Source organism: Camarhynchus parvulus, chromosome 1A, assembly GCF_901933205.1.
Source record: "Camarhynchus parvulus chromosome 1A, STF_HiC, whole genome shotgun sequence".
Taxonomy (NCBI): Eukaryota; Metazoa; Chordata; class Aves; order Passeriformes; family Thraupidae; genus Camarhynchus; species Camarhynchus parvulus.
Genome location: NC_044586.1, coordinates 21,303,844 through 21,330,783, shown reverse-complemented (window position 1 = coordinate 21,330,783; position 26,940 = coordinate 21,303,844). Strand labels below are relative to the sequence as shown.

Below are 26,940 nucleotides of genomic sequence, written 5' to 3'. Positions count from 1 at the left end.
ATTTGCCTAAACCAAAAAAAGGAAATGCTAGCCTAATTCATTGTCAGGGTGTCCTGCTGTGCTCAGTTTTTCGAGTTGTTTTTAATGTATGCTCTAGGGTATGTCTTCGCTGTCATGTAGATGCGTTATTGGTTCCAGGCACTACAGCAAAAATAGCTTTAATGTTTTACACTTGCTGAGGAGCCAGTGCCCTTTTGCCAAGATCCAGCCTAACCCTCCCCTGACAAAGCTTCATGCCATTCCCTTGAATCCTGTCATTGGTCACCAGAGAGACGGGTGCCTGGCCCTCCACTTCCCCTTCTGAGGAAGCTGTAGGCTGCTGTGAAGTTCCCTCCTCAGTCTCCTCTTCTCCAGGCTGAGCGACCAAATGACCTCAGTCGCTCCTCCTGTGGCTTTCTCTTGGCTCATTGCCATCTTCATAGTCATGTTTGGACAGTCCCTAGTAGCTTTATATCTTTTTGATATTGCAGTACCCAAAACTGCACCCAGTACCTGAGGTGAGGCTGCACCTCACCTCAGAGGCAGAGCAGAGTGGGACAATCACAAACATATATTTCTTTTCTGTTGCTCGTAATGGAGCCTTTGTTCACTCTCATCCTCAAAAGGATGTTTTCTTAAAACAAATCTTTTTGTGATAGTGTTGTGGTTTAACTGCAGTTGGCAACTAAGCCCTACATGGCTGCTCACTCACTCCTGCCCAGTAGGATGGAAGAGATAATTGAGATAATAAAAGTGAGTAAACTCATGGATCAAGATAAAGACAGTTTAACAAGGTATAGCAAAAGCTGCACATTCAAGTGAAGCAAAGCAAGATGAGGAATTCATTCACCACTTCCCAAGGGCAGGCAGGTGTTCAGCCACACCCGGGAAGGCAGGGCTCCATCACACAGTGACTTGGGAAGACAAACATTATCACTCCTAACATCCTCCCCTTCCTTCTTTTCTGAGCTTTATATGCTGAGCATGATGCCATGTGGTATGGAATATCCCTTGGGTAGGTTGGGGTCAGCTGTCCTGGCTGTGTCCTTTCCCATCTTCCTGTGCACCCCCAGCCTCCTCCTGTGTTATGAACGCTTGTTTCCAGCACAAATCCAGAACACAGCCCCATAACAGCTACTGTGAAGAAAATTAATTCTACCCCAGCCAAAATCAGCATCAACAAGTAGAAATTGGGGGGAAAAAATACCTTTATTAGAAGATCCCCTTCAAGTGACTGGCAGTTTACTTTGCTCAAGGCAACTGGAAGCTATTATGCAATGAGCTTTGATATGTGGTGAAAACTGAATTGACACCATCTTCCCTGTCTTGGCATCTGATAGTTTGGCTTTTTTGACGTGCATCATTTGAAGAGTATGAATGTGTCATTAGCAATGGGGTGGGGTGCTTCAGCATATAATTAGTAATAGTTACGGTACAGGCACTTTCGCCCACATCCTGCTGCCTTGTGTACTTTATAATGTGTGTCTGTAAGGACTACAGATCTTGGTCAGGGAACTGAAAGTGTTACAGGGTTAAGGAAACAAAATCTTTAATTGGGGTGTACTCTTAACTGTCTCTTTCCTTTGTTCAACAGTAACTGTTGAGGAAAACTGAGTATGAATTCTTTGCATGAGTTTATATCCTCAAGCAGAGAAAAAAGTGTTTTATTAAGAAACACAGTTGCTGTAGGTGGCACTTTACCCTCAGTCCTGTCTCTCACTATTTTATAGAGATGTTGAGAATAGGTAAATTTCTAGGCTGTGTAGTCTTGCATAGGAATGACAAGGCAAGTGCTTTGTCCTGAATGGGAGTCATTTAGAGGAGTAACCTGTGGTGTTTTTTCCTAAATCTGAAAAGGATTTTTGGGATGCTGAGATGGGCCTCTTTACCATGTTAGGAAAGATAACTGGATAATATGGATAACTGTGTCACATTTTGGTGATATCTGACACTAAGCTGTTATTATTATTACTATTTTAAAAGGTCTGCTGAAGGTTATCTCGGGTGTTCTTCAACTTGGCAACATAGTCTTCAAGAAGGAACGTAACACAGACCAAGCCTCTATGCCAGACAATACAGGTAACCAATCTCCTGCCCCACACCGAAGAAAAGTGCAGCAAAAAGCCTACAGGAAGTTCTTGCAAGGGGGAGAATGTATTGCAATATGTATGGAATGCTGGAGCCCTATTTTTCCGCAGGGTGAATTATTTGTCAGAGGAGCTGGCGTGTCCCATACAAATACACAGTGTTCCGCCAGGCGTGTGTTTGCAGCCACCCACGGGCAGGAATGTGACACTGTTCCTGTGGCAGGGCTAGGCAGGAAGTACACACCATGAACAGATGAAAAGGATTACTCTACTGAATGTGTGGAGTGTGTGTTTTAAACAAGCTACAGTAATTGCTCCTTCAAACCTATATTATCAGATTTTAAGGAATGTTCTTTGCTGCCTTTGTAGGTAGTCTGGTAAGAGTAAGGTGGTGGATAGTTTTATGGTGGGTATAAAAGCACGTGTCCATATTTTAATTGCACTGCCTGTTGTTGAATGTGTAAATAGTGCCTTGCTTCACGTGATAGAAGACTATTTGTTGGAAGACTTAACTCTTAGACCTTCATTGTAGATGCACTGCAGAAGTGCAGATGTTGCTAATTTATCACTAAGGGGTTTTTTTTTTGGCTGTTATTATTTAAAATATGCTCTAAATGCCATTTTAAGAAGGAGAATAAACTGTTTGGGTTTTGGATCTTGAATCTGAATACAGAGCTGTCTCAATGACTAATCAGTAGATGAAGACAGAACAATTAGCTTGATTAGGAATCCATTATCTGATGTATTTTTAGATTGATTACAGACAATGACCTTTCTAAAGCTTCTGTGTAACAATTTAGTTGTATGAGGCTGTTACTTCAAATATACTCTAGTGGCTTCCGGAGAAACTCAGTAAACTGTAGTATGGATTGCAAGAGGGTTTTTTTAGAGTGTTTTTTTGGTTAGGAAGGTATTTTGTCTCAGCAACCTGTTCTTCATTTAATGTTTTTTGTAAGCTGTTTCCTGACTTTTCTAAAGACAGTTGTCAGAATGTTTTTCTTTTTCTCTTGCTTTCTGTGAGAAAAACATAGTAATATGAATCTTTTTGTTTCCTCTTACCATTTTTAGCTGCTCAGAAGGTGTCTCACCTTTTGGGTATCAACGTGACAGATTTCACTAGAGGTATCCTGACTCCTCGCATCAAGGTTGGACGAGATTATGTCCAGAAAGCTCAGACCAAAGAACAAGTAGGCATTCTCAAAAAATGAATGAGTACTTTGGTCTCTAATCTTACTGCTGCACTGCTAATGAATGTATCAGAGGTTTCTGTAGTGTTTACTAACCATCTTTATGATTACAATGTATGGCAAGCACACTCGAACTTTGTACCATAATATATTGCTTCTAGCATAATATATTGTTTGTTCATATAATCTGTATAAAGATAGAATTCACCCTGTCCCTCAGCACTTTTTCTCTTAAAAAAAACAAAAAGAAAGAGAGCTCAAGTCCCCCAATTTTGGTGGCTGGTTGTCCCTAGGGAGTTAGTACTTTCAATGTGGTATGCGAGGGTGACATTTTCAAGTTGGTGCAATTCAGAAAGCACTATTTTTGAGTGGGTCAGCTACTAAGATAGAAGAATTTGCTGCTCACCCTTGAAATTGATTGGAAATTTTGTAACACTCTTGATTGGTTGTGCTGTAAATGAAACCTGACCTAGGAGCTCATGGCCTGCTTGAATGGAGCAAACCCCTGTGCTTACTCATTGCCTGGCTTCTTTATGAACACAGCATTATCCTCTAAATAAAGAAACATGTAACATGGAAGGGATTGGTAAGAGATTGAAGTCTGGAAAAAGTCAGAGGATGCCTTTCCATGCTGCTTGTCCCTTTTGATGTGTAATTTCTTACTACATGTAGTATTTGTGTCAAACACAGGTAGGGTAGTGGCAGGGAGGGATTTGGCTTCATAAATCCAAAGTTACAAAAGAATTTAAGTTCATTTCCTTGGGCCTGTGAAATACTCCATGTTACTACAGTCTTTGGGAGTGACTGGGCATAGTTTTTCTTTCTTTAGTACCAGCTCTTGTTTCCTACAGCAGGTAGGATCCTGAAATTTGGTTTTGACACACTAATTTAGAGACAAATTCTTTGCTCTTGTATATGGAATATCACTATGCCATCTACTTTTCATTTGGAATAAATTGAAATAAGCCTTATTCAGTGAATTTCCTGGTGGAGAGAAAATGTCAGACTACAGTTGTGCTGCTAGATCCTGAAACAGTGTAATCTGTGCCTTTCATTGGTTTATAATGCAGCTTTTGATGTTGATGTGTTTGCTGTTTAGGCTGATTTTGCCATTGAAGCACTGGCCAAAGCCACTTACGAGCGGATGTTCCGGTGGTTGGTTATGCGCATCAACAAGGCTTTGGACAAGACCAAGAGACAGGGTGCTTCCTTCATTGGAATCCTTGACATTGCTGGCTTTGAGATTTTTGAGGTAAGGAGATATCAGGTCCTTGCACTCAGCACAGTTTAATATGGAGCAAAGACCGCAGAAGGAAATAGTTTTACAACTGGAAAATAACACATTCTTGATAAGGATGTGAAGCCCACAAAAAGGGGAACTGTTAGGCCAAACTGTTATGGGATTCTATTAAATAATTTTAGGATGTGGTTTGCATTATAATCTGAAGCAGCCACAGACTGCCATCAAAAAAGAAGTATCCTACCGTTATCCCAGCAAGGCAGCTCTTGTCAACCTGTGTTATGTTACTCTGGGTCTAACTCATGAACAGCTGCAGAATGAATTGGACCATTTATTAATGAAATAGAAAACTGAGACACAGAAAAGTTGACGTTGGTTTTTTTTGTTTGTTTGTTGGTTGTGTTTTGGGGGGTATTTTTTTTCCTTCTCCCTCTTATTGGTTGGTATACCTTTGGCTTCACAGTTGCTGGATCTCATGAAAAGAAGAGGAGAAGAAATAACATAGTTAGGAATTATTAAATAGGGAGGAATTAGAACAGGACCACTTTCTTTAGAAGCCGCATTATGATTTGCGTGGTCAAACGTAAAAATACACTGTGGATTATTAACCTTGTCCTTACCGTTCCAGAAGAAATCTGGAAATTTTATAGAAATTTCTCTCACTTTCCTTGCTCTGATTTTTTATGAGGATTAAAAAGGGACTCTGGTTCCAGTCCACACAGTTTTAGAAATTTGTCTTCAGGCTTCTGTGTCTGCTTCTTCCTATGAAGAGGACTTGCTGGCTCTGCACTTGTGAGAAAACCAGAGTCCTTTCTTGTCCCGGGTTAAGTAGTTGCAGTAACTCTTTTGCTGTTTACAGCTAAACATTCTTTTGCAAAGTCTGAGAACCAGTGTGTATGAACTTCCCTAGGGATTACAGCAGTGTGCAGTGGCATGTGACAGAACAGGCAGTTCATATCCAAAGGGGTTATTGACAGTGGACTGTCTGCCCCACTCTAGCTTAGATTCCTGAACCACAGACATGATCCTCTGTGCTGGTAGGACGCTAGGTGTGTCTTCACAAGCAATTGCTCAAACATCTTTCTGCTTTTTTCTTCATTAGCTGAACTCCTTTGAGCAGCTGTGTATTAACTACACGAATGAAAAGTTGCAGCAGCTCTTTAACCACACCATGTTCATTCTGGAGCAAGAGGAGTACCAGAGGGAGGGCATAGAGTGGAATTTCATTGACTTTGGCCTGGACCTGCAGCCCTGCATTGACCTCATAGAGAAGCCGGTAAGTCTGTTGTTTTACTGTCCAACAGGAAATGGCTGCACTGATTTTGTCATTGAGGATATCATCTCTGGCCCTCTAGCTTTTATTATCATCTACTGATACTCTAGTATGATTAGAAGCAGGAGTGAACAGTTTCTTCTTTGTATGAAAGTGTGTCACCAATAGGGCTGTTAGTATCAGTTCTGTAGGAAAGACTGCATGAAAATGGATCTAATTGGCCACTTTTCCCTCTCACTGTATTGTCCTCACTTGTGTAGGTCTGCATGGTGCTAGATGTATGTGCACCTTGCCATGAGTAGTGTGAACTTCCTTACTTAACTACAGGTGTGATGAGAAGCTGTGAACTCTGTTGCTTTCATTTTGCTCCAATGAAACTTAAGACTTTACAAATTTCATAATAGATGTTCCAATAGTAAGGACTAGTTTGTGAAACTTTCTGCTATGGCCTTTTGCATTTAGACACCTGAATATATTTAGAGAACCGTATAATAATATTTCTTGTAATAAAAAAATATCTTTTCCAAAAAAACCCAACCTAGACAAATGTCACATAAGAGATTTTTCTCATACAAATGGTCAGAATTCAGATGAGGATATTGAAGAACTATTAACAATTTATATTACAATGGAAGTAGTTTAACTGATATCACACAAGAGGTGAATGTGATGTGGATCAGGCTTAGTTCTTTTTTTCCTCCTCTAGCCATCTAAAGGTGTTAATTATTGCTGTAGTCATGTAGTTAATGATGTTTTGATGTTTCCCTTCTTTAAGGCTGGGCCTCCTGGTATACTGGCTCTGCTGGATGAAGAGTGCTGGTTCCCAAAAGCAACAGACAAAAGCTTTGTGGAAAAAGTTGTTCAAGAACAAGGCACCCATCCCAAATTTCAGAAGCCAAAACAGCTGAAAGACAAAGCTGACTTCTGTATCATACACTATGCTGGCAAGGTAAAGAATTAATAACTAAATAATTAATAACTAAAATGTGAAGGTTGGAATGATTAATTCATAACCATTACTACTTAGAAATGGCTACTTACCAAAATGGTTGCCTACGAGAAACCATCAGAAGATTTCATGAAAGTGTTCCATTGCTGAGAAGCTTACAGGGTCTAAGGAGGCCTAACTTGCCTGCAATTTTATCTATATTTATAGTTCAAGACATGTCAGACTGACAGCAATTTAAATTTGTTCTGTGTGACTTGGTGAGACTGGAGGTACTGCTCAGAGGAAACCTGCATCAAGACTTCATCACCAAAAATGCTGATGCAGCTGTTTTTTGTGTGACACTGCGGATGGTACAAACTGGCATTGCAAATCCATTCCTTTTACTGGCAGAACAGAACATGCACATTTTTGTAAGGGCTGGAAATTCATAGGTGTGCTTACTTAGATGGTAAATCCAGGAATGGTTAGGTAATCTGTTGTTGTGCAAACCTTGGTGATAGTTTTCTAGACTGTGCCAGATGTTGTTGGATACTGGGCTGCAGAAAATTGCCCATCCCAATCTTCTTGATGTGTTTATCTTCTCCAGGTGGATTACAAGGCAGACGAATGGCTGATGAAGAACATGGATCCACTGAACGATAACATCGCCACTCTTCTGCACCAGTCATCGGATAAGTTTGTGTCTGAGCTGTGGAAAGATGGTATGTAATTAAACTGCATTTCATTTGTTTGCTCTTTTTTGTGTGAAAAACTTGAGCATCAAAAACCTGTGATGAGCTGTTTTGTTTTTTTTCCCCTGAAGACTAAGCCACCAAGATGAGCATTACCTGGAACATCCTTTGCTTAGATCATGGCATTTCATTAAAAGTTCACTGTAACTCAAGAGAAAGGTTCATTTGCATCAACTTCTGTTAAACTTGCTGCATGTATAGCAATTCTGTCTCAAAGTGAGGAATACTGGGATAAAATATGAATGCACCATTATGAGCCAGCAGCTTGTATAGCTGCAACACTCAAGATCTGAAGTGGAATCTGTTTTCAATCCTGCAACTAAGTGTGCCCTTTCTGCAGTGTTGTTCAGTATTTTACTCTATCTTCTCTGGGTTTTATCTGGTTTTGAGTCTTACTGTTACTGTCACTTTCTGTGGTAGGTTTTCTTTGACGTCTCTGTCTGTTGCAGAGATGCAGAAGGTTCAGAGAGCCTATTTCTATCAACACTTTCCTATTCTTCATCTAGAACCAGGTGACTGAGAATCGCAGCTGTCGTGTCATGTGTGTGATGCATCCTAGAGCCATGCAAGAAATGCTTCCGTTAACTTCTCTTTGTCCCTTTGTCATACCTGCCTGTCTTTCTTGTTCATTTCCTCTGCTTTGTGCTAGTAGCTCCTCATGGACTTTGAAACAAAAGTAAAACTCACCTTGAAAGTGGATACAAAAATACACACACATTCAGGTGCTTAGAGTTGCTCTTGCACAACTTGAGTAGGAACAAATCCCTGTTAACTGTTTGAATGTAGAGCTAGCACAGCTGTATTTCTTGCAAGATATGGAAGGAAGATTTCTGAGGCTGCATAGAAACTGAATTCCAGGTTAACATTCGTTTTAGTACTAGGATTTCACTTCAGCAGCTGATAATTGAAAAGAGGGTTTGGCAAAGAGACTCATCTTGGATGAAAAATGGACATCAGCAAGTTGTACCTAACAAGGCCTTTGCTGTGTAAGACTACTTTGGGGCTTGAAATGTCAGCTAACCACAGCATATCAGTTTTCATTTATTGTTCTTAGATAGATCTTCTTTTGCAAGTGGCTGTCCTTTTCACTATCCTGAAGTACATTGCAGGGCTCAAGATTAAGAATATTGGCACAGCCACAGCCTGGGATGCACTTCTGTGGACTTCCCTGTGATGTCATCTAGTAACAGCCTTCTTTTCTTTCTGATAAGGCACCTTGACCCTATTCCAACAGCTGCTCTAGAAGTGAACAGTTTTTAGCTAATATTAGCTGTAGATGAGAATACTCTTTCTAGCCTATTCTTTTATAGGGTGTCTCTTAGCAGCTGTGTTTTTTTTTTTCATCAGAAGACAGTTGAGCACAAGCTGGTGTAATTTCTGAAGTGAAGATTGGGAGCCTGAGTGTAGACATCAGCCAACCACTAAAGGTGGTGAAGAGTAGGTTGAAGCCCTTAATAAAAGTGTATTGGAAGTGTGGAAATTTCTAGTGATACAGTTGGTTTTTGCTGGATGGGTGAATTTTTATCTCTATGTAGAAAAGCAATGGGAAAAAGTAAACTTCAATTTCTTCTTGCCCCTGCTACTATCTAGCTGACTAGCTAGATCTAACTGACTTCTGTTGAGGAAAAAAAAAAAAACATCTGTGGTGTCCATTCATCAAGGTGATGGTTTCATCAATGCTTGGATGTCACTGTGGCATAGTGGAGAAACTTGGGGCAGGGAGTTCTGACTTTCTCCTAGTGCTGTTGTTCATGTCTGTTTCATGGAATACTTGTACTCCAAAAACAGCTCAAGCAGTGGTATCCTGAGGTTTGGGTTTTGTCATGCCTTTTACTGTGCTTGTTCAGTTTACAAGTAGATATGACTTTTCTGATTATTGGTTAAGAGAGTCCTCCCTGTAATGCAAGAGTGAAGCTGGGCTTTTTCTCTATCTGTGGCCCCTCCTGGATCAGAGTTAACTAACAGTTGACTCTGCTGGGCTAGCAGCTGGAGCTCTTGTTTTTCATTCTAAGCTAAGCAAGTAGAAGCGTCTGAAACTCACTTCTAGATTGCTCTTCCAGTGCTGCCATCCAGGGCATCAGTAGAATGTGTTTGGGATTAAGTTTGACTCCATCACTCAAACTTCCTGTAGTGAGCTGATGCTTTCTTTTCCTTCCTGCTCCTATCCCTGCACAAATTTTGTACAGGAGTCGACATCTGTGTAGAGATGAAGCAAAAAGGATCCTGCAGCTCCTCTCATTTATCCTGTTCTACCCAGATGTTCTTTGTATGTCCCAAGGCTTCCTTTGTTTGTGGGATGATTTTAATGCTCTTTCCTGTGCTCTCTCTAGTGGACCGTATTGTTGGGCTGGATCAGGTAGCTGGTATGTCAGATACAGCACTGCCAGGGGCGTTTAAAACCAGGAAGGGAATGTTCCGGACAGTGGGACAGCTCTACAAAGAACAGCTGGCTAAGCTGATGGCTACCTTGAGGAACACAAACCCCAACTTCGTCCGTTGCATTATCCCCAACCATGAGAAAAAGGTAAAGACAGCTACATCAGCACAGCCCATGCATTCTTACATGGGCTTCCTGGGGCGTGCGGCTGGGTTGATGGCTTTTGTCAGGTTTTGCAAGAGATCTGGATGAGGCCCTGTTTTCTCAGGGTATTTTTTAAGGTCATCCTAAATAACTGTATGCTTACTAAAATTGTGGGGACTGATCTTTGCAGTTCTTAAGGTTGCATAAAAGCTTTCCATTGCTTCTAACTGGAAAAGAGAGAACTGGCTGCTTTACAAGAAAGAGAGGGGGAGAGGCAAGGGCGTAAGCCCATTTTGTAAAAGCTTTGTGGTATTCATAAAATATACATTTTCCTCACTAGGCTGGAAAACTGGACCCCCACTTGGTCCTTGACCAGCTTCGCTGTAATGGAGTACTGGAGGGAATCCGTATTTGTCGTCAAGGTTTCCCCAACAGAGTTGTATTCCAGGAATTCAGACAAAGGTGAGCCCTAGAAAAGAATCTGAAGCAGTCTTTGGCCTGACAAAGTTAAGACGGAAGTACAAAAGTGGAAGTCTTTTATTGCAACTAGATTGAAAAATTAGCAAAGACAACACATCTGTACCTTGGTATGCCCTGGCAGAAAGCCTCCCAAAAGCATTTTTGATTTCTCCAGTAAGGGTGTAGTTAAGGTGAGGCATAGAGGACCATGTCCAAGGCCGCTGCTTCATTCTCTGCTGTCTAAAGGGGCAGTGTTTTTTGAAAAACTGTTGACCTCACAATGGCATAGGAATGCATACTGATTTCTTTTGTTTTGTTGTTTTCAAATACACTTGTGTGACTAGTCTGATGCTTTCTCATTTTCAGATATGAAATCTTAACTCCAAATGCAATTCCCAAAGGATTTATGGATGGAAAGCAGGCTTGCGTGCTGATGGTAAAGCATCCCAGAAACTGTACTTGAATAGAATTAACTAGATGGGTGTGGTTTAAAAGTTGGAGTTGTGCATGCTAAAAATAACTTGTACTCACAGACCAAAATTCCAAAGTCAAATGTTTTGTCTGAGAAAAGGGTGCAAAAAGCTTCCTCTTGGCTTCATGGATGGAGGCTTTTGTCTGGCATGAGATTCAATAATCCTAGGCAGGAGGTCCTTTCTGTTTCCACAGATGCATACTTTGAGATGCCAGCAGTATTCACAGAATCAAAATGCTCAGAAGCATTAATGCTATCTTTAGCACAGGCTTAAAGTATGAGCTTCAGTAAACTTTTTGTAATGGCCTGCTGCTGACAAATGCTTTCAGCAAAGGCTCCAATTAGTTTCTGTGGAATTGCCTGCTTCAAAGGGAAAGCTTTGGCTCTAGCTTGATGATTAGGCTTGAATTGAGCTTGATCATACGGGATTCCCACTTTTCTGTCTTATAGGAGTATTCTGTAAGTATATAGAGTATACAGAATATTCTGAGTATACAGCTGATTCTTCCTAGCTTAGCTAATATTAAGCATTGGCAGCAAATCCATGAAAGGAAGGTTTGGCTGGGGTGTCTTTTTTGGACAAAGATAGGATTGAGAAAAAGTAAATAGGAAGGATCAACAGATGTGTTTCTTCTAGAAAAGGAAGAGGGCTCTCAGGACTAGACATGCATTCCTCACAGCATACTTATATTCTTAATACTTCATGTGATATTAAATTATGCTTTCTGTCATATTTTCTGTCTCTGATTACCTCCATTTGATGCTGTGCTTGGCTGAGCTTCAGCTCCTCTAGTTGGGATAGGCCAGGAATTTGTTGGGAGTTGGCAGCTTTGGTTTGCCTGAGTGGCGCATTGTAGAGAAGGGCTGTCTTAGAGCCACGAGCCACAAATAGGTTTTGTCATGTTTCAGATGAAACAGTCTTTGCAGGACATGAATTCTTCTCTCTCTCTTTTTAGATCAAAGCATTGGAGCTGGATTCCAACCTTTACAGAATTGGACAGAGTAAAGTGTTTTTCAGAGCTGGAGTCCTTGCTCATCTTGAAGAAGAGAGAGACCTGAAGATCACAGATGTCATCATTGGATTCCAAGCATGTTGCAGAGGCTACCTGGCCAGAAAGTAAATACAGTGATTTTTGAAGTCATAATCGTGTATTTCATCATAAATATGTATTTCTCCCATTCAAGCACAAATTTATCTTCCAAAAAAAGAAGTAATTACATCTAGAAATTACTTTTTGTCAGAAAGGTCATGATTTATTTATTGTATATAACAGTCAACGACCTTTTAGGGTTTTCTCATCTCTGTAATGCCTGACTTCTGGCACTTGCAAGAATCTCTGTATGCTGTATCCCAGAAACTACCTGAGCAGTAAAGCCTGTTCTTCTCTGTAGGAATGCTATGCAGCAGATTAAGTTTTTGACAGAAGTGCTGTGAAGGTGCAAATGGAAATGTCTTAGTATGGTACTGATACAGGAGGTGTGGGGTTTCTCTTAAGTTATCAGGTAGGGCTTCAATTGGTCCAGTTCTAAGATCAAAAGTAGTACCTGTCAGTTTGGTGGGAAAACACACCTCTGCTTCAGATCTCCCTTCTTGGAAGTGAAGATAGTAAAGCTTTTCAGAGTAGAAGACATAAGGGAAATTTTGTTAAAATAGGAAATTGGATTAAGGAAAAACGAGCCACTCTTATGTGAGCAGAAAAAAAAGATGAAAATCAAGAGGAAGTTCACTGGAAACTGATCATTTTTGGGAGGGAACCTTCTAAAGAAAAAACACAGAAGTATCTAAGAAAAGGCTGGATGGTGTGAATTGTGTGCTGCTCTGGGTTCCTTTGTCTTATCTCCACTTGCTTTGCAGAGCCTTTGCCAAGCGCCAGCAGCAGCTGACAGCTATGAAAGTGCTTCAGAGGAACTGTGCTGCCTATCTGAAACTGCGGAACTGGCAGTGGTGGAGGCTCTTCACCAAGGTAAGAGCTTTCCCTTTGCAATCCCCCTGCCATGAACTAAGACATCTTCAACTAGATCAGTTTGCTCAGAGCTCCATCCAACCTGACCTTGAATGTTTTCAGGCATAGGGCATCTGTCCACTGCTTCTCTGGGAAACCTGTTCTAGTGTTTCACCACCTTTATTGTAAAAAACTTCTTCCTTGTATCAAGTCCAAATCGACTCCTTGTTAGCTTGAAACCATTACCTTCTTGTTACAACAAGCCTTCCTAACAAGTTTGGCCCCCTCTGTTTTGTGAACCCCCTTTTAGGTACTGACAGGTGCTCTGAGGTCTCCCTGAAACCTTCTCTTCTCCAGGCTGAACAGTCCCAGCTCTCTCAGCCTGTCTTCATAGCAGAGGTGCTCCAGCCCTCTGATCATTTTTGTGACCCTCTGGACCCACTCTAACAAATCCATATCTTTCCTGGGCTGAGGACCCCAGACCTGGATGCAGCACTCCAGGTGGGGTTCACCGGAGAAGAGGGGCAGAATCCTCCTCCAGATTCAGCCCAGACAGTTCTTTGACCACCAAACACTCCACCCATCAAGTCTATATCTCTTCGGTTTAGAGAGAGAGACATTGGGGTACCATGCCAAAAACCTTACAGAAGTCCCCTTATATGACATTGACTTACCTATGAATTTCCCTATTGTATGGCAGCTTTTTTATTCTCTCACAATTACTACTTAATCCTTGAGGGTCTGGAATTTACTGAACCCTTTCCTGATGCATCCCATCCTGGAGGAGAATAAATGGACTGGCAGAAAGTGTGCTATTGGCAGAGTAGGTGGTATCTAGTTCTGTATAATTCCCCCAGTGTTCCCCCCCAACAAAACAGTTGATTAGTCCTTCAAATAAGAAACTTACCTAATATTGTTATTTTAGTCAATGCTTCTCTCAAGTACTAGAGCATTTCTTCATGTTTTTGTTAATCCTCATACACATCTCATTCCCTTGATTTCCCTTTCAGGTGAAGCCCCTTCTGCAAGTGAGCAGACAGGAGGAGGAGATGATGGCCAAGGAAGAAGAACTAATAAAGGTCAAGGAGAAGCAGCTGGCTGCAGAAAATAGACTGAGTGAGATGGAGACCTTCCAGGCCCAGGTGAGTTTTGTAAATCTGATGTGTAAAAATTTTTCTCTCTCTGGCTGTCCAACTGCTTGAGAGCACCTCCTTTGCTTTCTTGGTCTGATGGACAAACTACAGGATTCCAAATTGCTGGAACATTATTTGGCTGCCTTTTATTCACTTTCCTTTGCCCTTCTTGCATCTCATTTCCTGTAGCAGGTCTTTTTTGTACAGTGACTACGTATTGCCCTTCTGTAGCCATTATAGGAAAAAAAGTCTCCTTTCGCCGAGTGTTAGAGCAAGCTGGTTGAACTCAGTCTTGTCATTAATGGAATCCTTTTTGTTGAGAACACAGAAGGTGGGAGCAGGGCTCATTTTTTCCCATAGAGCTGATAATTATTTGTTACTTTTGAAGTGGAAATTGACAATATCTGTATTTCAAATGGATGTGGTCTTGAGAAATTTGTGAATAATTTGTGGTTGCAGCTCCTGATTTGTGAAGGAGAGCACACACTTAAAACTGTTTTGATTGCTTTTGGTTAACAGTGGGGAACTGCTGCAATGTTTAAAACTAACTGTGGAACAGAGAAGCACAGAACTTTACTTAACACACATTGCTAAGTGCTTTGGTAAATTGGAGCTTGTCTTATTTGTGTCTTTGCATCCAATGTAGCTAATGGCAGAGAAGATGCAGCTGCAGGAACAGTTGCAAGCAGAAACCGAACTGTGTGCTGAAGCTGAGGAGATAAGAGCTCGCCTGACAGCCAAGAAACAAGAGCTGGAGGAGATATGTCATGATCTGGAAGCAAGGGTGGAGGAAGAGGAAGAACGGTGTCAACATCTGCAGGCCGAAAAGAAGAAAATGCAGCAGAATATCCAGGTAATGCCTTAGGAATGCTGTCTCTTGTCAGTAAAGAGGATAGTGAGGGTTAGAGTGGTTCTTCTGCCTCAGCTTGGAGGGAGATGAAAGAGAGAAGGTGTGGAAACAGCAGTAGAACGCAGCAGTTCTGGTGCTGAGCCTGAGGCTTCAGTTGGCTGTCTGGAATGAGCTGTTCCATTCTTGAAGGTTCTCGGGTTGCTGTTGATAATTGCTGCCCCGAGATGCGTAGGATGTCTCTGCTTCAGCCCGTGCAACTGAAGAACGAGTCTGGACTCTTTTCAGTCTTGAGGTTGTTTATTAATTCTTATCTATAAAATTTTCTTTCTGCCCAGCCGAGATCTGCTCAGCAAGGCAGCCACGAGCACTCTGACCGCCCCCAACGCGGTGTCGTCCTTTTATACTACAAACTACGTATATCATATTTACACTTAATTCCCAATACCTACCACCTATGTTAGACAGTGCACTTCTACTCTAAACCAATCCCCAAGTGCCAACATCACTGCAGAAAATGGAGAACAAGAAGAAGAAAGAAGAAAGACTAGGCACGCCCTCATTCCTCCATCTTGTCCCCATAACCCCCATACCAAAAATCCTAAAATCTACATTTTCACCCTGTGAATACTTTGTTATTACACCATTCAAACCTGTGTGGCTTTCACGTTCTCATACAAAGCTGGTAACTTGCTCCAAGGGTCAAAATCAAATCCCCAGGTGTTCTGGGCAGCATGCCAGGGTCTCCGAGCCCCCCAACGGGGTCCTCGGCAACTCTGGACATCCGAAGGGATGTGCTGAGTTCTGACAGAAGGTGATGGCCACTTCTCAAACAATTAGACAAATCTTTGCTTTGTTTTACGGAATGGTAGTATTCTTTGCAAAACAGCATTGCTTATTCTGCTAGAAAATTTGTTAATTGGCATGCAGTATGTTGCATTAAGTCATGGCAGAGATATCAGTCTAGGACCTACTGATAATACCAGGAAGGAAGGGTGAAGAAACATTCCGTTCTAGTATTGCTACTGTACTGTTCCATGCATTGGTGAGCAGCACTGACAAATACCTTGCTTTTCTTTGGGTGTTGTGAAGGAACTAGAGGAGCAGCTTGAGGAAGAGGAAAGTGCAAGGCAGAAGCTGCAGCTAGAAAAAGTGACCACAGAGGCCAAATTGAAGAAATTGGAAGAAGATGTGCTAGTTCTGGAAGATCAGAATCTCAAATTGGCTAAGGTAAGACTCCCACATCATCTTGCACATGCTAAAGATGCCCTGGTGCTTCTCTTGGAGAAAGCCACTCCAGGTTGACCTTTTCCCTATTACAGGGAAACTTACTAATTAATTCAGTCTTGTCTTTGAGAATTCTGACCTGAAGTTTTGAAAGTAGCTGCCTGCCTGTATTCTCAACAGTCAGTATTGTATGATATGTAAATAACTTTCACTAAATAATGATCCATGAGCAAACATTTTCTGATGCATTGTTATGCCAATCAGTATCAAGTTATTTTATAAACAGACTTCCCTTTCAGTTTTGAAAGGGGTATCATATCTTTCATTTAAATTCAACTTTAAATTTATTTGAATTCTGTTTGTGATTCTGAACGGATTTCTTTCTTTGAGATTCCTTGTAGCAGGAATAGGCACTCATGACATTGACATTTCTAAGCAGTCAGATCTGGAAAAATACCCTGTTATTCCAGCAACTCTTTTGACTCTTCTTTCTCAATTCTGCAGGAAAAGAAACTCTTGGAAGACAGAATGTCTGAATTTACAACAAACCTGACAGAGGAAGAGGAAAAATCTAAGAGTTTAGCCAAACTGAAGAATAAACATGAGGCCATGATCACTGACCTTGAAGGTGGTTTTGGGTTTTGTTTTTTTTTTTAAAGACAGATCCTGTAAAGACTTGCCTAATTAGTTTTAGGTGGTTTCTTGTTAAAATTTGTTGAACTTCAGTTTCATTTCTGAAAGAATTTTAGTCCTCCCAAGTATCTGAAGGGTTAAAAATTAGTCTATAGTGTGTGAGCTATTGATCAGTTTGATAGAGCTGTGCTCTTGTCTGGCTGAAGGTTATGTGCCTTGTCAGCTGAGCCCTTGATCTAAATAAAAATCCTCTCCAAAGCAGCCAGGCCAATGGAGAAAGAGAGGCTGGTTTTCTTTCTTCTCCTGCTGTGGAAGTGTCTCCACTTTTCTACTTCCGGCAGCATCGATCTGTCAGGGTTAGTGCTGTTTCTGATAGCCTGTTTGCACAAGTTCTTCAGAGTTCTAGGAGGATATTCTTCTGGAGACTGCCTGTTTAGTTTCAGTAAAGGGAGAGCAGACCTTGTGTTCAGCACCACTAAATGGGTGCTTACGCCTGCGTGGTGTGAGGCTGGCATTGTGTTTGCATTGTTACAGTGAGGGTGGGAAAAGGAGGTTTGGCTGTAAGGTGAGGGGAAGGGAAATTGCCCAGATAAATTTTGAGGGCAAAATAGAGTAGATGGAGTAGATGCCTCTATAGGTCCTGACAAAATAATGCAGTCCAGGTACAATTTGGACAGTTGTGTTATCAGGAAAGAAATCACTGCTTAAATCTATTTTTCTGTGCTTGTACAATGTTCTGAGTGTGTAACTTAACGTGTCCCCATCTCCATTAGAACGCCTGCGACGTGAAGAAAAGCAGAGGCAGGAGTTGGAAAAGACTCGTCGGAAGCTTGAAGGGGACTCCACTGATCTGCATGACCAGATTGCTGAGCTGCAGGCTCAGATTGCAGAACTCAAAATGCAGCTGGCCAAGAAGGAAGAGGAGCTGCAGGCAGCCTTAGCTAGGTGAGAACCCGACCTGTGGGGTTCAGGGACCACCTAGTTGGGAAGTATTTCTTGTCTTGTGTCACTTGGAATAGGGTGAATAGGCATAAATGCAACCTGTGGATGTTGTATTTTAGCCTGTGGACTATTTAAGATCCATGTCCTTGGCATTAGAGTTCTTTAGCTGCTGCTCACTGCCACATTCTCTGTCCAGAACTAGACTATGGATTCAATAGGCACTGCATGCATTTGACTGGAGTAGTAATCCTTAAGCTGTGATTAAAAAGTAGTGGCAGCACACTGGTGTCCCTCTGGTAGTTTCTGTATTCATCTACTCGGTAAAGTGTCCGATTTCCATTGTAAAATGGTGCTTTTTCTTCTGCTTTCTTCTGTTGTCAGTCCCTCTCTGTCCCCTTCTTTAAGGTGAGTAATTGCGCTGTCTCAAGTATTGAGAGATAGAGTTTAGGATTTGTAGATCGTATATGGATCAAAGTCTGAATTTAACACTGTAGAGCTGACCAATACCAGCTTTTCTTGATTATTTTTGGTAGGACAGGTTGTCTTAATTTGTGTATGGTTTAAGTCTCCTCTGACCAGAACCTTATGTTGAACACAGAGTGGAAGAAGAGGCAGCACAGAAGAACATGGCCCTGAAGAAGATCAGGGAACTCGAATCCCAGATCACCGAGCTGCAGGAAGACCTGGAGTCAGAGAGAGCATTCAGGAATAAAGCTGAAAAACAGAAGCGGGATCTGGGAGAAGAGCTGGAGGCATTGAAAACAGAGCTGGAAGACACATTAGATTCTACAGCTGCTCAGCAGGAGCTGAGGTAAGTCCAGCGTGGGACTGTGTTATCTTTATTTGGGTTTGGTTTTGGCTGTTTTTAATAATTCTGCTGTATTCAGTCTCTTACCATAGCAAGTCTTTGCCTTTATCACAGGTTAGCAGCCTCAGTGACTACAGAAGGAGGTGGTGTGCAAGCCCTAGTCAGGACTGTATTACCTCACCTGATGTCAGAAAGTTGATTTGCTCCCTAACCAAATTATCAGTGGTTCCCCTGAACCCTTGGTACATTCAGGCTGTTACTTCTTAGGCAGAAATAATGCTGCCAGCTTTGAAAAGTATCTTTATAGCCTAAACAGACCTTGGGATTGTCATGCATTAGAGGTGCTGTTGGTGGATATACACCTCTGTCTAATTCCCTCCTTGGCATTTAAATGGAATTTGTGAATTTTGCAGGTCAAAGAGGGAGCAAGAAGTAACGGTTTTGAAGAAGACCCTTGAAGATGAGGCGAAGACTCATGAGGCTCAAATCCAAGAGATGAGGCAGAAACATTCACAAGCTATTGAAGATCTGGCAGAGCAGTTAGAACAAACCAAACGGGTATGTGGAACAAAAATCACAGGGCCAAAGCAGTCAACCTGAAATGACAGCGCAGAAGAGCACAAAGTGTTCATGATACTCAAACATGTTCCCTTGCTAGATCATTTTTCTCCATGAGGCATATATAAAGCTGTTTTAAATAGTGGCATTTGTTCTTTTTTCTCCTGTTAGGCATGTTATATTGCACATCCAAGACATTCTTCTCACTGCTAGCAGTTGTTAGCTTGTACAACCTCTAATTTGGAAATCTGATGGTGCAGGACTTTTTTCTGTATTGTTGTCTTCTCTGATTGTTAGATTGTCTCCTGATAATCAGTGACAGACTGTTCATCTTGTTTTTTTCTGAGTAAGCAGTCTGCAACTTAACTGCTAAACATACAGCATTAGCTTGCTTGTTGGAAAAACATGTACTCACTGGAACCTGCCATATGTAAAGTCTGAGGGGTTTTGTTGCCTTTTCTTTTCCTCTTCAGGTGAAAGCAAATCTTGAGAAAGCAAAACAAGCTCTGGAAAGTGAGAAGGTTGAACTGTCCAATGAGGTGAAGGCTCTTCTGCAGGGCAAAGGCGATGCTGAGCACAAGCGGAAAAAAGTGGATGCTCAGCTCCAGGAGCTGCAGGTGAAATTCACAGAAGGCGAAAGAGTGAAGACTGAACTGGCTGAGAGAGTTAACAAACTGCAGGTGAGTGGCATGGGTTTTGCTTAGCTTCAGCCCAGGGCTCAAGAGAAAAAGTTGTAGGGTGGTGTCTCCCCATGCCTAGTTCAAAAATTCTGCTCCTCCTGAGGATAATGTTCCTAAAAACAGGAAATCCATCATTTGCTTCCCAAGGGCTATGCAAACTCCTTACCTCATTGCCAGACCAGCATATTTGGATTGATGTTACTTATTTTGAGCAGCCCTGAGAAGGTGAAATAAGCAGTTGGTGTTGGAGTTTGAGTTTTGTAAGGCTCAAGGAGTCAGAGTGTCTGTGCCCCCTGAAGACAGGCAGTCGTTTGCACAGCACAGCCCTGTGAGCACTCAGCTGCTGGAGCACCTGGGGGGGCACACACAGACTGGTGGTTGTGTAACTCTTGTGGGAGATGGTGTCTGGAAGTTTTGTCACATGGTTGATGTCTCAAGGATGATGTGTGAATTTATGGCTTTCTTCAAAGGTGCAGCAAATCCCTTAGAGTGACACAAAACATTGTCTTTGGCCTTCTCCTTTATGGAGGGTCGTCATTAAAAGTCAAACACTACTAGCATATGCACAACCTTTTGAAGCATGAAAATGTAATTTTGAGACTCTAAATTTTGTCCTGAAGCAGATAATATAAAATAAAAGAGAGTGAGTTTAATAAAAAATTTTACAATTGCTTACCAGGCTAAAATCTCATATAGGCCTTAACCCAAACCAACCAAAATCAGAAGGCTGTTGCAATAGAGGTCTGAAATAAAAATCTCATTTCAACTTCTCATATTTAATTCCTGGAACTGTGGAAATGATGTGTTCATTCCTTGAAAGATTATACACATGCCCTCCTGTTGAGAGATGCCTCCGTTTTCAGTTTTAGGTCTCCTAGCTGCTCACCTCTTCCCGTCTTTGTTTTTTATGATGCGTTCAGTAACTGATACTCTGATCTCCCCTTCAGGTCGAGTTGGACAATGTCACAGGTCTTCTGAACCAGTCTGACAGTAAATCAATCAAATTAGCAAAGGATTTCTCTGCTCTGGAATCACAGCTTCAGGATACACAGGTGAGTGCTTTGGAAACCAAGGCAACTGTGTGTCTGTTACAGATTGGTAAAGGGAGAAATCACTCCGGATGCCATTAAGTACTGATTATACAACAATTCAAAGGATTGAGTCTGGATTTTTTTTTTGCTAAGGGGTTTAAACTGTGTGGCACTGAGAGCATTTCTACAGAAAAAAGCTGGTTACCTTCCTTCTGCTTCCTCAGCCTGTGGAACATGTGACTTTCCTTGTCTTGGGCTTAGAAGTCCTCTATCAGTTTTCCACCTGAGAGCATTTAAGTGTTTCAACTGACTTCAGTGCTTGTTTGAAGTTCTTGTGTGAGATCTTCATAGTCAAGTATTTGACAGGGTGTCTGTGTGTGTGCGCACATATGTGATTTCCAGTAAATTTGTCAAATTAGGCAGAAAGTTTTATTTCCCAGTGGATGTTGGGGAAGTGATGGATTAAAATAATTTTGTATTTTTTTTCAGGAGTTAAATCATCCTTAGTCTTACACTTTGGGAAAAACATGCATTAACAGTTAGCAGAATATGACTCTTAAGGTCAAGCATGGAGTGCTAAGAAGGTTGGAAGGGAAAGGAAGAGCACATCAATAATAAGTAGCCTTGGACAATCATTGATATTGTGTCTACTTACTAGTTTTTAAAAAACAGATTCAAAGACAGGGCACAATACAAAAATTCTGCACTAGGTTTGAAGATGAGTTAATCTTTACAGATCCTTCAGCTCAAGCACTGGCAGCATAAGTCAGTCAATGCTGTTGTGCCCTAAGCTGGTAAATGACCAGTACTGTACAGTTCTGCTGAGACCGGCATAGTTTTTAACCATGCAAGAGCACTTGGGTCTGTTCTTTGGTACTGGAATATGAGAGAGACACATAGCAGAGTACAGTCATGCTGTTGTTGGGAAAGGTCTGAATACTCTCTGTGCTACTTGGAGGACTTGAGAAAGGACTGTGGAAAAGCTTGTGCAGTAAAGCCTTGAGAAAGGCTTGTGTGGCAAGGAGTGTACTTTAATGATTAGAGTGTAGGAGAGAATAGGACCCTTCTGAATATTTTGTTTCTGTACTGACTCACTGAAAAGCAGTTATTTAAATTCTGTCTTCAGTTGTCTTATCTGTGAAATTAGTTGCATGCTTAAACTCAACTTCAGAAGCACTCCTGGAGAGAGTGGATGAGGATTGTGAGCCTTTAAATCCAACAAGTGGTGCTGAATTCCACTGGGGTGTTTGCTTTATAGGAGCTGCTGCAGGAGGAGACTCGCCTCAAACTGAGCCTCAGCACTAAGCTGAAGCAAATGGAAGATGAGAAGAATGCTTTCAAGGAGCAACTGGAAGAAGAGGAGGAGGCAAAGAGAAACCTGGAGAAACAGATCTCTATTCTTCAGCAACAGGTACAGAGTCTGCATCCCATAAACCAGTGACTTTAGGGAGGAAGGATAAGCACAGGTCTGTCTTGAGAGAAGATTTAAATGCAGAATTGACTTCTAGTAACACAACCTTTCCAGAGGAAGGGTGATTTTGCTGATTTGGGTGAGAGAAGAAATGAGGTGGTCTCTGATGATAATCATATGAACTGCTTGTAGATTTCTGTCCAGGAATTCCTTTGGGAATTCAGTCATACAGTATTATCTGTAGCAGGGAGTAGTACCTTCAGACTCTCTTACTTGAAAGTCCTAAACTTCTGGTGCTGGTAAACTGCACAGAACATTTTCTGTGGCTTCATGTGCAATCCTGGTCCTTTAGGCAATAGATGCAAAGAAGAAGATGGATGATGGTCTGGGCTGCCTTGAGTCAGCAGAGGAAGCCAGGAAGAAGCTGCAGAAGGACTTGGAGGGCTTGAGCCAGCGATATGAAGAGAAGACAGCTGCATATGACAAGCTGGAAAAAACAAAGACCCGCCTGCAGCAGGAGCTGGATGACCTGGCTGTGGACTTGGACCATCAGCGGCAGATCGTCTCCAACCTAGAGAAGAAGCAGAAGAAGTTTGATCAGGTATGACTTCAGTCATAAGCATTCAGTAGGTACATCTTATTTATAGGTCTGCTTTAAGAATACCTAAGCAATACTGTTTGGAGAATGCATATTTATTTCTGAACTAAGGCAGAGCACGTAGAGTGGAGGAAAAAAGCTTTAATAGAAGTGAATTAATTTTGTTCTATGAATAGGAAGTTAAGCAATGTTCCTTTTCCCAAAGGAAAACATTTCTATCAAAACCAATATTGAGTTTGAAGTATCATTTGCAAATCATCTCAAGAAGGTTAAAAAAAATAGGTTGGAGGCCTAGGAAATCAGGCATTTGTTTACTTGGGGTCAGCACAGTTGTTAGCGATGGGATGGTGGGCTTCATTCTCTGAAGCTGCATTTTCTTGATTCCTGCTATCCTTGGAAGAACACTATTAAGAAGGCCCTGATGAGAAGATGCATGTTTACCTTGTTAGCAAATGATCAGTGATTTCTCAGAATACTGATGCTGTGCTCTTGTAGCTGTTGGCAGAGGAGAAGACCATCTCCGCCAAGTATGCGGAGGAACGGGACCGCGCTGAGGCAGAGGCCCGGGAGAAGGAGACCAAGGCCCTGTCCCTGGCCAGAGCCCTGGAAGAAGCCATAGAGCAGAAGGCTGAGATGGAACGAATGAATAAGCAGTTCCGTGCAGAGATGGAAGATCTCATGAGCTCCAAGGATGATGTTGGGAAGAGTGTAAGTATTCAGTTGAAGTGTTGGGAAATGTCACACAGTCGATACTGTTACTTCTGTACTGCAAAAAGCTGATGCCAGTGGTAACACAGAGGAACGTTGTAGAGAGTACTGGATACATTGTGAGTTTGTGAATGTTATGTTTGTATTATGTCACTAAGTGGTAGAAGTGGGTTGGAAATAACCCAAATGAGGCATTATCAAAGCTGAAAATTACCTAGTGTCCTTGTGGCAGAGGTGAAGGTATGGTGTGAACCTGATATGTAAAATACAGCAATTAGCCAGGCAGTGGAAGACATTACCTCCAATATTTCAAAAAAAGAGAAATTTTATGTTAATTAAGGAAAATAATAGATTCAGAGGCTAACAAGTATTTTCTTGAATTCTGTCAGAACTGGAGGTGTCCACCTCTAGTAAGTCTTGACTAAATCAGAACTGGGCTGACAAATGCTTTTCTCTTTTTCCCCACCACCACCCTCACACACACAATCAGAACAGTAGTTGTGGTTCAGACTGGCAGCGTGCATCTGCCCTAATACAAGGGACAGGTGCAGTGTTCTTGTATCCAGTCTGATGTGAGTGGCTCTTCTTAGCCTTTTTTTCTGTTAGAGTAGCTTAAATTGTTGGCACTCTGTGGAAACCTCACGTGTGGTACTGTGTTGTAGGTCCATGAGCTGGAGAAAGCTAAGCGAGCCCTGGAGCAGCAGGTGGAGGAGATGAAGACACAGCTGGAAGAGCTGGAGGATGAACTGCAGGCCACAGAGGATGCCAAACTGCGGCTAGAAGTGAACCAACAGGCTATGAAGGCACAGTTTGACCGGGACCTCCAGGGCCGTGATGAGCAGAATGAAGAGAAGAAGAAACAGCTGATCAGACAAGTAAGAACCGCTCTGTAAATCCTCAATGCATTCTGCGCACAAAGGCACTTGTGTCCAGAGACGGTCAGGCAGGCAGTGCCAATCCAAAGATTGTTGTTAATGTTAATACTCCAGGCAATATTGCAAAGCTGTGACAGACTTCCTCCCTTGTGTGTGTGATTGTTCCAATAGTCTTTGTCTATCACAGGAACCCGTGGGGCTTTGTTAGTGAGGAATGTCAGCCCCATCCCCCTGCCAGGGAGAATGAAGACAAGTCACATGCTTGCACTTACACAGCCTTTGAAAGGGGAGTGCGAGAAGTGGGTGCTGGGAAAGGAAGGAGCTGAAATGCTGATGCCTCTGCTGCTCCACACAGGTTCGGGAGATGGAGGCAGAACTGGAGGATGAACGAAAACAGCGCTCCATGGCTGTGGCTGCCAGGAAGAAGCTCGAGATGGACCTGAAGGATTTGGAAAGCCATATAGACACTGCTAACAAGAATCGCGAAGAAGCCATCAAGCAGCTGCGCAAACTGCAGGTGAAGCATTGCAGCTGTTCCAGCTGTCAGGGCAGAGTTTTTACCCAGGGAAACAGGATGCAACATTTCACCTTGCCAGAACATTGCATCAGTGTCACAAGAGCAGCAGAATCTTGCAGCAGTTCACTGTGAAAGATCTTTTGGCACTCTCAAGCATCCTTCTAATCCCATCTGCCTGTTTACCTCCCTGGGAGACAAGCTGTAGGCAAAGTCCGCTCTAGTGCTTGCTTCAAGGTCCCTGTTTTTGGAAAGGATTACAGAGATGCAAAGCTAGAGAACCTTAAATAACATTTAGGCATACTCCTGCCCCAAGATGGCTCTGTCGTGCTCTTTAAATTCCTGCAAGCAGGTGTCTGACCTGTTCTCAGGAAAAACTAAATCCTCCCTAGACTGTTCATTCCATTGCTTCACTAGAAAGCTCCCTGTACCTTCCCTTCCCTTCTCCATTTATCTGACAAAACTTTTTTCTAGAAAAAGCAATCCTGTTTGCTTCCATTGATATTTTTACATGTTACTTGTGAAATGCAAAAAGGATGATTCCTTTTGTTTTTACAGCAACCTTTGTGGTTGCTGAAGAGTAATGAATCCCTATTTGTTTTCCATCCATGTTTCCCATAAGACAAACAAACCACATCTCTTAGTATGAGTGCTCTGAAATTCATCTCTTTCTATTCTCTGTTTTCAGGCACAAATGAAGGATTACATGCGGGAACTGGAGGACACACGTACTTCCAGAGAAGAGATCTTGGCACAGGCCAAAGAAAACGAGAAGAAGCTGAAAAGCATGGAGGCAGAGATGATCCAGTTGCAGGAGGTAATGGAATATGCATGAAAATGAAGAGTTGGTTTGTTTTCTTTGGCCAAGAACTATATGTAGCAGTCTAAGCTGGAGTGTTTATTTCCTTTATTTTGTACTTTTTGCTTCGCTCAAATATGAGGTCCCATTCAAAATGCAGACTTTGGCCCTTTCCTGACAGCTGTGATAGGAGTGTGCAAAGCAAAGGAAGCTGTGGGGTGGACAGGGAACAAGCCATGTCATAGAATTAGCTTTGGATCATGCTGGAGACCATACCAGCCATTACCAGTGTAACTCCTTTTTCCTATGCTGCATTAATTGGTAGCTTCCTATTGGATCAGTGTCTGTCTCGTTTTCATTCCAGGAACTCGCAGCTGCTGAGCGTGCCAAGCGCCAAGCCCAGCAAGAGAGGGATGAGCTGGCTGATGAGATTGCCAACAACAGTGGTAAAGGGTGAGTCATGTTCCCCGTTTGAGGGAGGAGGAGCTGCTGTGAGAGAACACTTCTTGGCCTGTTTTTTTTAACATAGACTGCAGCACACACTGTATCCCCTCTGGTCCCTAAAGACTGAGCTAATTTTGTGTACAAGTGGTGAGTTTTCCCTGAGGCATTGATGCCATCAGTGCTGCATTAATGCTCTCATGACTCTGTGTCCTGCAGAGCACTGGCCATGGAGGAGAAGAGGCGCCTGGAGGCACGGATAGCTCAGCTGGAGGAGGAGTTAGAGGAAGAACAGGGCAACACTGAGATAATCAATGACCGGCTCAAGAAGGCAAATCTTCAGGTACCTGTTCAGGCTGCAGCAGCCCATGGGGGTTCTCTGGTGTCTGTGAATTGTCCAGCTGTGCTCTGAGTAATGCCAGCAGCTGCCTTGTGCACAGTGCAGGCCCTCAGAAGGCCAGAGGTGTGAACAAGATGAAACAGCTGAATACTACAGTACAGAAAATAGCAGCCAAAATTATCTTAACTCACTGGCTTTGACCATTTAAAATTATTGAGTAGCTGGAACAATCTCCCAAGTTTATTTTAAACCAAACCAACCCCCTCCCAGTCCATTTTTCTGTACAAAGGGATATTGAGAAAGATGATCTGTGGCATGCTGCTCCAACTTGACGTGCTGAAGAGTGCCACAATGTGTTTGGAAAATTACTTTTCTGCCAGTTCTATGCTGTTTCAAATGGACTGAACATATGAAATTTGTTAGGCTGCTATAGAAACCGCAATCTTGGTCTGCCTGCTGCATGCCTTATTTTGTCTGCCCAACTTTGAGAGTCAAGCATGCTGTTTTCTTAGCACTCCAAAGCCAAGGATCTGGGCTGATGGTTTTCCAAAGGG

General features: G+C 42.2%; 1 protein-coding gene across 1 annotated transcript in view; it reads left to right on the top strand.

The window, feature by feature from the left end:
* The window catches only part of MYH9 (myosin heavy chain 9), a 70,666-nt gene that overhangs the window by 40,252 nt on the left and 3,474 nt on the right, over nucleotides 1-26,940 (top strand). The window contains exons 10-37 of the mRNA XM_030961008.1: nucleotides 1,963-2,058; nucleotides 3,135-3,253; nucleotides 4,353-4,505; nucleotides 5,596-5,769; nucleotides 6,542-6,715; nucleotides 7,302-7,416; nucleotides 9,777-9,970; nucleotides 10,308-10,429; nucleotides 10,793-10,862; nucleotides 11,855-12,015; nucleotides 12,754-12,862; nucleotides 13,852-13,983; nucleotides 14,621-14,827; nucleotides 15,914-16,051; nucleotides 16,553-16,676; nucleotides 17,455-17,626; nucleotides 18,222-18,434; nucleotides 18,845-18,989; nucleotides 19,463-19,669; nucleotides 20,617-20,721; nucleotides 21,959-22,111; nucleotides 22,464-22,712; nucleotides 23,205-23,417; nucleotides 24,080-24,292; nucleotides 24,648-24,809; nucleotides 25,495-25,623; nucleotides 25,970-26,058; nucleotides 26,266-26,389. Of these exons, the coding sequence (XP_030816868.1) occupies nucleotides 1,963-2,058; nucleotides 3,135-3,253; nucleotides 4,353-4,505; nucleotides 5,596-5,769; nucleotides 6,542-6,715; nucleotides 7,302-7,416; nucleotides 9,777-9,970; nucleotides 10,308-10,429; nucleotides 10,793-10,862; nucleotides 11,855-12,015; nucleotides 12,754-12,862; nucleotides 13,852-13,983; nucleotides 14,621-14,827; nucleotides 15,914-16,051; nucleotides 16,553-16,676; nucleotides 17,455-17,626; nucleotides 18,222-18,434; nucleotides 18,845-18,989; nucleotides 19,463-19,669; nucleotides 20,617-20,721; nucleotides 21,959-22,111; nucleotides 22,464-22,712; nucleotides 23,205-23,417; nucleotides 24,080-24,292; nucleotides 24,648-24,809; nucleotides 25,495-25,623; nucleotides 25,970-26,058; nucleotides 26,266-26,389 (4,262 nt within the window). The remainder of the gene's footprint in view (nucleotides 1-1,962; nucleotides 2,059-3,134; nucleotides 3,254-4,352; nucleotides 4,506-5,595; nucleotides 5,770-6,541; nucleotides 6,716-7,301; nucleotides 7,417-9,776; nucleotides 9,971-10,307; nucleotides 10,430-10,792; nucleotides 10,863-11,854; nucleotides 12,016-12,753; nucleotides 12,863-13,851; nucleotides 13,984-14,620; nucleotides 14,828-15,913; nucleotides 16,052-16,552; nucleotides 16,677-17,454; nucleotides 17,627-18,221; nucleotides 18,435-18,844; nucleotides 18,990-19,462; nucleotides 19,670-20,616; nucleotides 20,722-21,958; nucleotides 22,112-22,463; nucleotides 22,713-23,204; nucleotides 23,418-24,079; nucleotides 24,293-24,647; nucleotides 24,810-25,494; nucleotides 25,624-25,969; nucleotides 26,059-26,265; nucleotides 26,390-26,940) is intronic.